Raw genomic sequence first — 13,804 nt, forward strand, 5'->3', positions numbered from 1 at the left:
CCAATTAATGACTTTCAAGTTTGGCAAGAAGACAAAGAAGGTGAAGTATTCAAAGTATTTGTTCTCTTGGCATGGGAGATTTCAGATTTCAAAGATGAACTCGAGGACGAGTTTGTTTCAAGTGGAGGGGTCTGATGTAGGACACAATTTACTATTTAATTATTGTAATTTATTATTTTTGGTATTTTTATGTAAAAAAACGTTATTTTAGGTTTAGGTGATTTATTTCCTTATTTTTAGGTGCATTTAATACTTTTTAGGTCAAATTTGATTCCTGTTATGGTTAGGTATCAATTAGGAGTTATTTTAGATTATATTTTACTGTCAGTCAAGTTTTAAGGAGCCCTTAAATAGGCCCTTAAGTCTGTAAACGTTTTTCATAGTTTATTATCAATAAAAATTTAGACGTGTGTCTATTGTGTTCTCTGGTGGATTCCAGACCTATCACCTTGTGGATTCAAGAAATCCATCGTAGATTCGAAGTTTACTACGCAGAAACTAACAGTTTAGTTTCTGCTCCATCAAGAGAGCATCGTGTGTGCTTCTCTTCAGGCTTCCGCGACATCAATCACAATATCAACAAGGAGGTTTTGGCGAGGTATGGGATGGGGCTGCGCCTGTTTCATCATGTTGACACATTGGATGAAGCAAGAGGAGATGCTGATACCTTCACCAAAAATCTCATAGACTCAGGATTGTTGTTAGAGTGTGATGAGGATGCATTTGTAAAAATGCACGATGTTGTACGTGATAATGCTAAATTGATATCATCATCAGGAAATGAGGAGCTTTTTATAGCACAAGCTGGTTCTGCTTTAGAAGAGTGGCCACAGCGAGACACTCGTTTTGAAAGCTACACTGCAGTCTCAGTTATGTTCAATGATATCAAAAGACTTCCTGATGAGCCGGTATGCCCTAAACTCCAAGCCTTGTTGTTGCAGGAAAATAAAAATTTGAGGGAAATCCCAAGTGGGTTCTTTAATAGAATGAATACCCTTAAGGTGTTGGATATAAGTGGGTTGCCGGTATTGTCACTTCCACCATCAATTAGACTCCTAGAGAACCTTTGCACCTTATATATGGACCGTTGCAAGTCAAAAGATATTTCAATATTAGGACTCAAGAAGCTGGAAATACTTAGCCTCAATAGATCTTTTATTAATACCTTCCCAGAAGAATTAGCAGAATTGACTGAGTTAAGGATGTTGGATATGAGATCTTGTGCTTATATCCAAACTATCTCGCCGAACATAATATCAAGATTACATGGGTTGGAGGAGTTATTCTTGCAAGGAAGCTTTTGCCAATGGGGTAACAGGGTGGGGGGAACCAACGAAGAAAGGAATGCAAGCCTTGAAGAGTTGATAAACTTGCCTCAACTAACAGTTTTGAAGATTGACATAGAAGGTGTTAATTGCTTGCCTCGTAATGTAAACATTAGTCCAAAGTGGGAGAAGTTTGACATATGTATGAATGGGTCATTATTCAACAGGCAATTGAATTCGAACTTGTCCATACTAAAACGGGTACGTACAAGGACCTTGTTTATTGACACTACAATGAGCACCTTACCAGATTGGTTCATCAAGGTTGTGGCCGAGAAAGCAGAGATGCTTATCTATTCATGGTGCTGGAATCTCAAAAACATTCTTGTTGAATATGATAAGGGGTGGTTGTTTGGTTTGAAGTGTCTCTATGTTGAACAAAGCTGCAGTGAACAATGTTTAATACCCTTAGCAGTAGAGGGAATCCCAAACACTACAGTGTTTGAAAATTTGCAGGAATTACACATTCACAATATGGAATCTGTGAAAGAGATGTGTGTTGGTCAACTACCGCCTGGGTCCTTTGAAAAACTTAAATTCTTGGAGGTGCAACAGTGTAGTTACCTGGAGAACTCACTTCTGCATTCAAACATGATACAGAGGTTGAATACTCCGGAAATACTGAAGGTAACTGGGAATTCTATTACGGAGGTGTTTGGATTTGAAGGATTAGAGGAAGGACGTCGTTACTTGGAAAGGTTAAAAGAACTCAGATTGGACAATCTTTCTCAATTGGCAAGCATATGGAAAGGCCCTTGTCAGCTTGCAGATTTCAGAAATGTCAAAACTGTGATTGTCATTAAATGCAACAAATTGAAATTTCTCTTCTCACCCTCCATGTCTCAAGGTCTTTTGCAATTGGAAGAGCTTTGGGTAGAGGATTGCTCTGACTTGGATGAAATTATTCAGAAAGATGGTGGAATTACTTTGGATAAAATTACATTACCTCGACTAAAGACCTTAGCACTGCAAAATCTAGCACTTCTTGTTAATTTCTATGATGGAAATTCTTCCTTAGAGTGCCCTTTTCTGGAACATTTGCATGTTCGAGACTGTCCAAATTTCAGAACATCTAACTTTCACAGCTCCAAACAAGTCCACTTTAACAATGAACGCCACTATAACCTCCTAAAGAAGAGGTATGTTTCCATCATGGTTTTCCTTACATTCACCTTTTTATCCGCATTTATTTTCCTCATGTAGTAGAGAAATTGGTAAAATCATTTCAAGAGAATACATATTTTACCGAGCATTGTATTTGTTCATGCAATTGATTATGTCTGATATTCTTCTTGGTGCCCAATTTTCCAAACCACTTTCACTTGTGATTCTAGCAATTTCAGGATAACTTGATATCACTAGGTGATTCCTAAATAATTTGAGTATATATATATATATATAGATATATATATCCCACAATTTATTAATTCTTTACCCTATTGCTTGTTAATTTGCTGAAGACTGAAAGAACCGGAAGATATGTCAAATGCTGTGGAATAGAGATGACACTGGATTGGCAGCCCATGTGGAAGTGTGCTGCAAGCTGCTTTCAAATGCATGGACTTGAAGATGCTGTCATTTGGATTCTAAAGGAGCTACATTTCTTTAAAAGAAAATATGTGGTTAGCTTCGTTATTCGTCGTCTGTTAATGTTGTATGGCAATTGTGTAGCCAGGATATCTGAATTAGCTTGTTCAAATGCTTGATGTACTTCTAATATGGGATTGTATTTTAATTGAAAATTTGTTATTTTCTTCCGTTACTTAAAACTTATTGTGAAAATATTGTGAAAAATATTACAGTAGCATTTCTCAATTAGGATTTTTTATTTTTTATTTCTTTCATTTAATTTTCATCCATACGTGTCCAATGTCCTATCCACTATTTTAAAAACCAGACCAAACCGGCCGGTCCGATTGGTTCAACGAGAACTGGGAGCCAGTTTGGTCCGGTTAAAACCCCTAAAACCGGTCAACAATTGGTCAAAAACCGAAAAACCAGTCAAAAACCGAGGTTGAACAAGAAATTTTTTTAAAAACGGTTCGATGACCGGTTCGGTTTTTAAAACCATGGTCCTATCTCTATCTCCCCCCTTCTTTTATTTTATTTTTCTCCCTCTTTCAAGAACATTCCAGCGAATTCAGCCCGTATTCTCTCTTTCTTTCTCTAGCTCTCTCTTTTTCTTTTCTTTTTTACTTGATTCCAAAACATTCACTAGCTCTCTCCGCGATAAGAAAAGAAAGAAAAGAGGTATAGAGAGAAAGAACAAGAGAGATGGGTCACTGTGCTGTTGTCCATCTTCGTTTCCAACGTAGTCCATATGGGTCAAATGACTTTTGTCTTTTCTTTTTTTTTTAAATTGCATTTTTGAGTTTGTATTTTGATAATCTGAGTATGCTTGAGTTTAGATATGTTTGAAAAAAAGATTGTTGTGTTTGTAGCTGTAAGAGGAGAGAGAAAGAATTATTTTTTTATTGAGATATATGAATTTTTTTAAGTAGAAAAATTTATTTAAAGTTGCTACAATGTTCTTTAGATCAAGCGAATGACTTTAGCAACTTCAAAAAAAGTTTGAAAAAGTTTTGCATATAGAAAATCGGTTGGAGCTAATTTTTTGAACTTACTATCCAAAATATAGATTTAGCTAATATATTGAAGAGGCTCTGAAAATTTTCACTGGACACGGCAAGATTTGGACACGTGTCCACTCTTAAACACGTGTCTAAGATCTAACATGTCCAGTGAAAACTTTTACTATAAACAAGCCGGTTCTCTCTTAAAGCCGAAGTGTAGGTATAAGTAACAATTCACACAGGCGGCTAGAAATGCTCTCAGCTAAAGGATTCTATTATTATTTTTATCCTCCTTCTCTCTCACTCAGGCATCTCACGCTCTCTCTCTCCTTTCAGAGCAAGTGTTGGGTTGTGGGTCACGGTGTTCCGATCTGATTTCCGGTGGTGTTGGCGGTGATTTTGGTTTCCGATCTGAGTTGTTGTGGTGAAGAATTACTAGTAGGGTGGTGATTTCGCCGTCTTTATGAAACAGCTAAGGTGAATGCTCTAAGCTAAAGGGTTTTATTATTATTTTTATCCTCCTTCTCTCTCACTCAGACCTCTCACGCTCTCTCTCTCCTTTCAGATCAAGTATTGGGTTGTGGGTCACGGTGTTCCGATCTGATTTTCCATCCCATCACTCTTCCCACCCACCGTGTCTGAGACTGAGATTGATGGTAGTGCTAGCTCTGAATCTAACGAAGCTCGTCCACGAGTCTTTGATTCCATAGCGTCATGCTTCCAACCAGTCAGGTCTCCATCAAACGGTTCTGAAATTTATGAAACAACTCTGGATCATTCCATAGCCTCAATTTTCCCAGCAGAGGCTGGTTTCAATAGTTACGTTTTCCAACAATTTTTAAGGTCTTTGTCCCTCCAAAATTACAGGCCTCAAGTTGATCCTTGTATGCTTTTTTAAATCCATTTCAAAACCTATGGAACTTTCTCTAATGATACTTTAATATCAGAGCATCGCTTGGTTTCACCGCTAGTTACAAAGAATAAATTAAACACATGAAAGCCTGGTTGTGCAATCCTTAATTACTTCTCTACACACTAATATATATTGTGATTGAGAAGCTAACCTTTAATCTTCTGTGAACTTACTGGCCTGCAATTGCAATGGCAGCACGAGACAATCCCTTGAGGAAGTTGGCAGATGCAATCGAGGGGCTTTCCAGTAGTGTAAACTCAGAGAATCCACACCTCAAGATAGTGATGTAGTTCAGTTTGGCCGTCTAAGTACTCCTTCCATCTTCTTCCTAGGAATAGCTTTTAGGTTTGCGGACTTGGAGCTCCAAAGCAAGGTACCGTGAAGTGTGAACCCATATAATTACTTACAATTAATATCTTCTATAACAATGTTTCTGAAGTTTGCTATAATTTCTTTGTTCTTCATTATACACTACTTTAACTCGATCTCTCCCGATTTGTAATACAACCAATGAAAGGTGAATAATCTTGAGGAAGCCTCGAAGACATACGACACAGACACAGTACAGGCTTTACTGGAAGGTGAGACTGAAAATGGATCTGCCAAAAATACTGGTAGTCATTGCAGAAACCTGGTGCGGCTTAAGCGTGTAATTGACCTGGTGAGGGTGATGCTGGAGCAAGTTCTTGCTAGCGGGTATGCCAAAAATACTCATGATTTCGGTTTAAAAAACCCGTGTAACAAACACTACCTATACGAATAATGATTATAATAATAGTATAATTTTTTCACATAAAAGTTTAATACACACTACGTACCCTTGCTCCCAATAAAAAAAATTAAGAGATGTGAAAATAATTGATTTTTTTTTTCTTTTTCTTTTTTTTCCATTCAGAGATGGATGAATTGAATATATGATTCTTAAAAAAAAAAAAAAAAAAAAAAAGGAAAGAGGAAAAAGAAAGGTGTGTGAATTGCATTTGTTAATGCTTTAAAACCATGCAAGTTTAACGGTAGGGGGAAAAAAATGGAAGTTAATTCGTATGCCTTTAGGGAGGAATTTTTTTTTTAGAACGTGAGATTTGCCTAAATACTAAAATTGAGACATCTAGTTTCTTTAAAATAAATTGAAAAAATTACTCAGTTTAAAAGTTTTAAGAGTATAATCAACATTGATCTCACTTCATCTCACTTCCTTGATTGCTATTTATATATGTATATATATTCTCAGCATTTCCTTCTCTATCCTTCTTAATATTTAAAATTTTGGTTTATAACAAAATCCCAAATTTTAAAGAGGTGAAAAAGCGAAGAGATATAAAGGAGAAAAAAAGAAAAAAAAAAGAAAAAAGAAAAGATAATGGAGAATTTAAGTTTAAGGAAAAAAAAAAATAATAAATAATTGCTGAGCTACCACACCAACAATGTTATGCATAAAAAAATAAAATAAAAAATAACGCTTTATATGTTTAGCCATAAAATGTTTCAATTTGAAAACATTTTCAACAAAACATTTAAGATGTTTGGTGCAGCATTTTAATTTTTCACGTACAAACCACCAAAACCAATGGCTTAGTCACCAGAGTTAGCCAGATTGCTTGCTCTTGTCACTGGACCACTAGATCCAGTGATCAGATCAACAACTCTACCCACCGAACTGGTGACCTAGCCACCAGATGGAGGGAGAGCTATTATGTTTTTTTATAAAAAAAATTTACCAAATTTATTAGGTGAAACCTTTTACAATGTTTTACAAAGGATTTCACGGTTTATGAAAAATATTTTCATATTTGATCAATTTTGCAATGCAACAAATATAGTAAAATTTTGAAACCCACAAATTATCTACAGCAGCTACGACAAACCCCATAGAATTGAAGCTTAAAAAAAATTAAAAGGAAGGAAAAAAATAATAAATATAAACTTACCAATATTAAATTCTATTTAAAAATTAATTTTTTATTTATAATAATGCATCTGACCCACTTTCCATCAGTCATCATTCATATGTTTTTTTACCTCAACTCAATTGGTGTCCTCAACATTCATATGTTTCATACCTCAGACATCACTTAGCTATAACTTTGGGTGGTAACTTTAACAAAGAGAATAGAAACTTTGTAGATGATAGTCCTCCCATGAAGGCCATTAAAGCTACTTTCTCATTTGTCTCTTGTATTTGTAACACTTCTTTGATGAATCTGGTCACATAATCTTGTTAACACTAAGGCTCACCTTTATCATGCTTAACATTAACGAGATATGTGGTTGGTCTCTCTTGCCTTCGTCCACTAGTAAAGGGACTTACAAACAACTTGCTCATAGATTCTAGTTAGTTTAACTAGTAAACTCTCTTGTCATTGAATGGGAGAGTTAGAAATTAATTTCTACCAATACAAAAAACCAATTAGTATCTAAGTCTGATAATAAAAAATAATTATTATAAAGTGAACATCATAGGTTTGAAAAACTATCTTATCAAAAAAAAAAAAAAAAAAAAAAAAACCTACTTGCTTACCTTGACAAATGAACCTTCCAATTTACGTGAACATCGTGGATTCATCCACTCTGTTTTTCTTATTATTGGGCTCTCCCTGTAAAACTTCCTGCCTTGTGTCCTATTTTCAATCTGCTTGGTGAATGGTGATACTGATATTCAGATTCATGTTATGCATGTAACGAAGTAAAATACTATTTTATCATATAATAAAATTATTGGCCTTATATGCATACTATTCTCTCATAGATCATTGTTGCTAGAGATATATATTAGTCATATTAGCCCAATGTAATAGGCCCAAGCCCACTTCTACTTATACTAGTAATCTAGGGTTTAGTCGCCTATATATACTCATGTTAAGATTCATTGTAACACAGGTTTTGTACTACACTCTTATACAATAAATATGTAGCCCTTAAGGGATTCCTCCATGTATGTAATTCGTCAAGGCTGAACCATGTAACCCTTGTGTTCTCAGTGTTCCTATTCTATGCTTCATCTTCCGCATCTACTCTAGTATACACAACATGGTATAACACATCGCGTTACTAATAATATTGTCTATTTAACAATTGTTATATTTAAACATAAATTCATATATAACGCCTTTCCACCATGACAGGGGAAATTCACTGGTTGAGCCATTTACAGCAGCTTATGAGCAAGTTTTTGCCCCATACCATGGATGGATTGTTAAGAAAGTTGTGATTGCTGCATTGGAAGAACTTCCTTCTAAGGACATCTTATTGACATTGTTAAATGAAGATGGTAAGAATTCCATCTTATATTGTTAGTTTCTTTCTTTTCCGAATGTTAGATAGTAGTGTATATGCTTGAAATGAGGAGCAGATAAGGATAATACACTTGCCTCACGTATTGGGTCGAAAGCTTGAGCACTGAACATAAAGGATACCAGTGTTATGATCTTAATTCCTATTTTAAAAAGACTAGCTATACGATATCTTTTAATTTTGGCTTCTAAATAGGAGCATAAAATGTGCAATCAATTTCAACATGTCCTCCAAAAAAAAAAAAAAAAAATTCAACATTTCCTACTCTTCCTCTCCTTTCCATCTTCTCAAACTATTGTTGATCCTTATACCAAGTCTACACCCCTAAACCAACTATAAATTATACAACCAATCATTTTTCACCTGAGTATCTTTTGCCTGATTTACAGATAAGTAATGTTATATCCACAACAATTTTACAAAAAATCTTATGTAACAAGTTGTTTTTTTTGTTACTACTTTTAAACTGGGCCCACCAATGACATTAGCATTCTCTTTCAAGATACCAAAAAACACTAGTTCCTAAATTTCATAGAACAAGTGACTTAAGTTCACTCCACCTTACTTTCTATCATGCTCTTAGTATCAGAGTGATAACAAAGATGATCACAAGGAAGCAAGAGCAGAGCAAGATACAGTGGAGCATAATCACAGTAAAGGCCAAAGTAATGCATAAACGACATCTATATGTATTTGAATGAAGAAACGGCATGTAGTTTAGTAACTTGTTTTCTGTTTTGAGTTGCATAAGTGTTCACATGTGGGAGAGTTAGTTTTTGTACGTGTGAGAGTTAGTTACTCTTCTGTTAGTTTCAGTTATTCAGTTAGAGTTAGTTTTCCTAGCTTAGATCAATCTATAAATAGTTTTGTACTCTCATTTTACTTTATCCCTAACCACATGGCAGTCTATTTCAATGTGCTTGGTCCTCTCATGGAAAACGGGATTGGAACAATGTGCAAAGCTGCCTGACTATCACAGAACAGCAATGCCTCTTTGTCATGCTTAACTCCAATGTCCTTTAGAAAAGTATAGAATCCACACAATTTCACATGTTGCAACTGCCATAGCCCTATACTACTCCGCCTCTGCTGAAGACCTGGAAACTGTGGACTGCTTCTTTGATTTCCAAGACACCAGAGAATCACCAATGAAGATGCTATAACCTGTTACTGAGACTTCCTTGTGTCACAGCATGAAGCCCAATCAGCATCTGCAAAGCCTTTTAGTGCAAATCTGCCTGGAAGAGAACATGAGACCCTTCCCTGGTTCAGCCTTCAGATATTGTAGAATTCTGTGCTGTGATGTGGCTTGGCTTGGACATGTATTGACTAAGCTTATGGACAGCAAAAGTAATGTCTGGCCTTGTGATGGTCAAATACAGCAACCTTCCAATTAACCTTCTGTAGATGCTCGGGTCTTTAAGTTCTTCACCTGCCAACTGACTTAGTTTCAGACTTTGTTCCATAGGAGTTCTAGCTGGTTTACACCCCAACATACCAGCATCATTAAGTACTTCAAGAGTGTACTTTCTTTGACAAAGTGCAATTCCCTTGGCTGATCTGGCAACCTCCAATCCAAGGAAGTATTTCAAGTCACCTAAATCTTTAAGCTTGAACCTGTCATCTAACAAAACCTTGAATCTGTCTATTTCAGCCTTATCATTGCAAGCTACCAAGACATCATCCACATACACCAAAAGCATCATGAAAACATCACCTTTCCTCCTAGTAAACAATGAGTAGTCAGCTTTGGATTGAATAAAACCAAGCTGAAGCAAAGTGCCAGAAAATTTGGCAAACCACTGCCTGGATGCTTGTTTAAGCCCATACAAAGACTTATTCAGCTTACAAACTATCTCCCCCTGGCTATGAAACCCTTGTGGAAGAGCCATGTAGACTTCTTCATCCAAATCACCATGCAAAAAAGCATTGTTTACATCCAATTGACTCAGGTACCAGCCTTTAATGGCAGCCACAGCAAGTAGTACCTTGACAGAAACCATTTTGGCCACAGGAAAAAAAGTCTCCAAATAGTCCACACCCTCTTTTTGTGTAAATCCCTTAGCAACAAGCCGTGCCTTGTACCTTTCAACTGAACCATTGGCCTTATACTTGATCATATTACACCCATTTACACCCTATAGGCTTCTTACCAACAGGCAGGGGGTGTAATAAGTTCCAAGTTTGATTTCTGCTCTCAAGGGCAGCTTTTCAGCAGACATGGCTTTTCCATTTTGGGAGAGAAGCAGCATTGATAATAATGGGTAGGCTCAATAAGGGAAGAAATGGAACAGCAAAAAGATTTGTAAGAAGAAGAGAGGTGTTGGTAAGAAAGATGAGAAGAGAGTGGATGAGAAGTACCTGATTGGGAAGGAGAGGCAGATTGACAGATGAGACCTGATTGCAGTGGTAAGCTAGCAAATAGGATGGTTGTTTGACAGGTCTGGATGATTTTCTAAGGGGTATAGGATTAACATTATGTTCAGGGGGCTCAACTGGAACCTCATCAAGCAAGTCATCATCAATAGAATGATGAATATGAGTAATTGAATCATGAGGCATAGCAGAAGTAGATGTAGGATGAATGAAAGGATCAAGAAGAGGATCAACAGCAGGAATAGAAGACACAGGAATAGAAGCTGGTTGCTGGACAGACTTAATTGAATTTGAAACAAAAGGAAACACATTTCATGGAATATGACATCTCTAGAAACAAAAACCGTGTGAGATTCAAGATCAAAAACTTTAAAACCTTTAACATTGAAAGGAAAACCAAGAAAGGCACACTTTCTTGCTCTTGGGAAAACTTTGATCTGTGTTGAGGAATGGTGGATGCAAAACATAGGCAACCAAAAACTTTGAGATTAGAATAGTCTGGAACTTTGTGAAAAAGGAGCTCAAAAGGGGTTTTATTATGTAACAAAGGAGTTGGAAGTCGATTGATGAGGTAGGCAGCATGTAAAACACAATCACCCCAAAACTGAAGAGGGAGCTGTGATTGAATTTGAAGGGCTCTGGCTATGCAAAGAAGGTGCTGATGTTTCCTCTCCACAACAGAATTTTGTTGTGGAGTGTAAACACAGCTGGTTTGATGGACAATTCCATGAGAATTGAAGAACTCAGACATGTTAAATTCCTTGGCATTATCAGTTCTTACTGTTTTGATTTTAAGACTAAACTGAGTGTGAACCATGGTGTAGAAAGAGTAGAAAAGCTGCCTAACTTCAGATTTACACTTCATTAAAAACAACCATGTAGCTCTTGTAGCATCATCTACAATAGTTAGAAAGTATTTGAAGCCATCTAAAGTAGGAGTTGAGTAGGGACCCCACACATCCATATGAACCAAATCAAAAGCATGAGAACTGATATTATTATGAAATGGAAAAGGCAATCTCTTAAGTTTTGCCATAGGACAGATTTGACATCTTTTATTACAAGAAATTTTTAAAGAAGGAATTACATGACATAGGCTATTGAGTTTGACATCAGAGGGGTGCCCCAACCTGTCATGCCAGATAGATGAAGACTGAGAAGGGACAGATGTGGAAGTGGCAGCAGTGAAATGACCAAAAACATCAGTAAGGTTGTGAGCAGACAAGAAGGTAGCAAAAGAGGAGCTAGATGGTTCTTGAAGGCTGGTTGACTGCAACAGGTACAATCCATCATGTGCCTTGCCTACCCCAATCGTTTTCCAGAAAGTAAGGTCCTGAAGAAAACAATAGGCAGACAGAAAAATGCAACAAAATGGCTGTGAATGAGTTAAAGAACTAATAGACAGAAGATTAAAAGAAAAGATGGGACACAAAGAACATTCTTAAGTGTAAGGGAAGGGGAAAGAGTAACATTTCCAATGTGGGTTACTTGAGCTGATTCCCCATTAGGTAAGTGAACCAAAGACTGCCTAATAGCTGTGATTGAAGTTAGCAAATCTACTGAACATACAAAATGATCGGTTGCACCAGTGTCTAAAATCCAAGTTTTACCACCATAAGCCCTCCTATTCACCATTTGTGCAGCAAAAACACTATGGGAAAAATCCATACCTGCTGCTGCTACATTGGCAGAATTAGAGGAGGATGCTGCATTGACCATTGGGTGTCTAATGCTTGAGGTGATGTTGCAAGGGAAGAGTTGGATGCACCAAACAAAGCTAAAAGCTGTTGACACTGCTCAGGGTGAAGGCAGAAGAAAATTGATGCATTGGGGAAACAAATTCTGAACTTGATCCTGAGGAAACTTGATGTGCCATAGTAGTTTTGTTCTTGAACTTAAAGCCAGGAGGGAACCCGTGTAGTTTATAGCATTTATCCATGGTATGACCAGTCTTGCCACAGTGTGTACAAATTGGCCTATCCTTGCCCTTCCCACCAGAATTAACAAGATTAGTAATATGATTCACTTGATCAGTGGATACCTTAACAGCCAAAGCAGTAGAGTCTACTTTAACAACAGGTGCATTTGGAATTGATCTTTGGGTTTCTTCTTGAATCATCAAAGAGTAAACTTTGCTAAGTGATGGAATAGGATCCATGAGCAACACCTGAGACCTGACCTGGGAAAAAGACTCAGTCACTCCCATTAAGAATTTCATCACAGATTCTCTTCCTTGTAGATCACTAAGTCTTTTGTTGATATTGCACATACACTTTCCACAGGTGCAAGTGGGAAATGGACTAAGATTTTGCAACTGATCCCAAAAGACCTTTAGCTGGGTAAAGAAATCAGTGATGCTCATCTCTCCTTGGTGTAGCTCTGCAATTTCCTTTTGAAGGTTGAACACTCTTGGTCCATTGGTTTGGGCAAAACGATTCTTCAAATCATTCCATATTTCTAGAGCAGTATCTTCGTATATAATGCTTGCTTGAAGCTTTGAAGAGACTGAATTGGTAAGCCAAGTTCCAACCATGTTGTCGCACCTAATCCATGCTTGCACATTCGAAGGAGTAGAAACCAATGATGATGAGAGAGTAAGGGTCCCATCAATAAATCCCAGCTTATTCTTGGTGAGCAAGGCCTTCCTCACTGCTCGAGCCCAAGCAGAATAGTTTTCTCCACCAATTAAAGGCTGTGTAACTAGTACTAAGCTTGGGTTCTCAGCATGATGCAAGAACAGGGGATCATCCATTGGTGACTCCTGAGAAGAAGAGGAAGATGGATTTCCAGGTATAGAACCATTTGCAGAACCAGTGGTAGTTGTGGTTGTGGCAGCGGAAGCCATTGATGATAAAGAAAACGAAGATTTTCTTTAAAGAAAGAAGAAAAGAAAAAAAAAATTTCTCGAGAAAGACACTCTGTTTCTGAGAAAACTGAAGAAGAAAAGAAAGAAAACAAAACCTAAAGAAATTTGGGAATTTGCTCTGATACCATATCAATGATTGAATGAATTGATATGTATTTCATTGAAATGAGAAAATGAGAGTACAAAACTATTTATAGATTGATCTAAGCTAGGAAAACTAACTCTAACTGAATAACTGAAACTAACAGAAGAGTAACTAACTCTCACACGTACAAAAACTAACTCTCCCACATGTGAACACTTATGCAACTCAAAACAGAAAACAAGTTACTAAACTACATGCCGTTTCTTCATTCAAATACATATAGATGTCGTTTATGCATTACTTTGGCCTTTACTGTGATTATGCTCCACTGTATCTTGCTCTGCTCTTGCTTCCTTGTGATCATCTTTGTTATCA

The 13,804-nt window shown here is 36.8% G+C and overlaps 1 protein-coding gene and 1 long non-coding RNA gene across 4 annotated transcripts in view; both read left to right on the forward strand.

Annotated features, from left to right (window-relative positions):
* LOC112026545 (probable disease resistance protein At4g27220) overlaps nt 1-3,051 on the forward strand; it is a 10,307-nt gene extending 7,256 nt beyond the window's left edge. The window contains exons 2-3 of the mRNA XM_065764977.1: nt 406-2,464; nt 2,786-3,051. Coding sequence (XP_065621049.1) covers nt 406-2,464; nt 2,786-2,825 — 2,099 coding nt within the window. The 3' untranslated portion in view covers nt 2,826-3,051. The remainder of the gene's footprint in view (nt 1-405; nt 2,465-2,785) is intronic.
* Nucleotides 3,052-4,133: 1,082 nt separating this feature from the next.
* Nucleotides 4,134-8,104, forward strand: LOC136063831 (uncharacterized). 3 transcript variants are annotated; one of them, XR_010625471.1, is made up of 5 exons: nt 4,134-4,375; nt 4,464-4,782; nt 5,007-5,184; nt 5,329-5,507; nt 7,934-8,104. It is a non-coding gene; the product is annotated as an uncharacterized LOC136063831 (long non-coding RNA). The 3 variants fall into 3 exon arrangements; XR_010625470.1 differs by having other exon boundaries at nt 4,464-4,741; XR_010625469.1 differs by lacking the exons at nt 4,134-4,375; nt 4,464-4,782 and having other exon boundaries at nt 4,812-5,184.
* Nucleotides 8,105-13,804: the final 5,700 nt, after the last annotated feature.

The sequence above is a fragment of the Quercus suber genome, unplaced genomic scaffold, assembly GCF_002906115.3.
Source record: "Quercus suber isolate HL8 unplaced genomic scaffold, Cork oak 2.0 scaffold_22, whole genome shotgun sequence".
NCBI lineage: Eukaryota > Viridiplantae > Streptophyta > Magnoliopsida > Fagales > Fagaceae > Quercus > Quercus suber.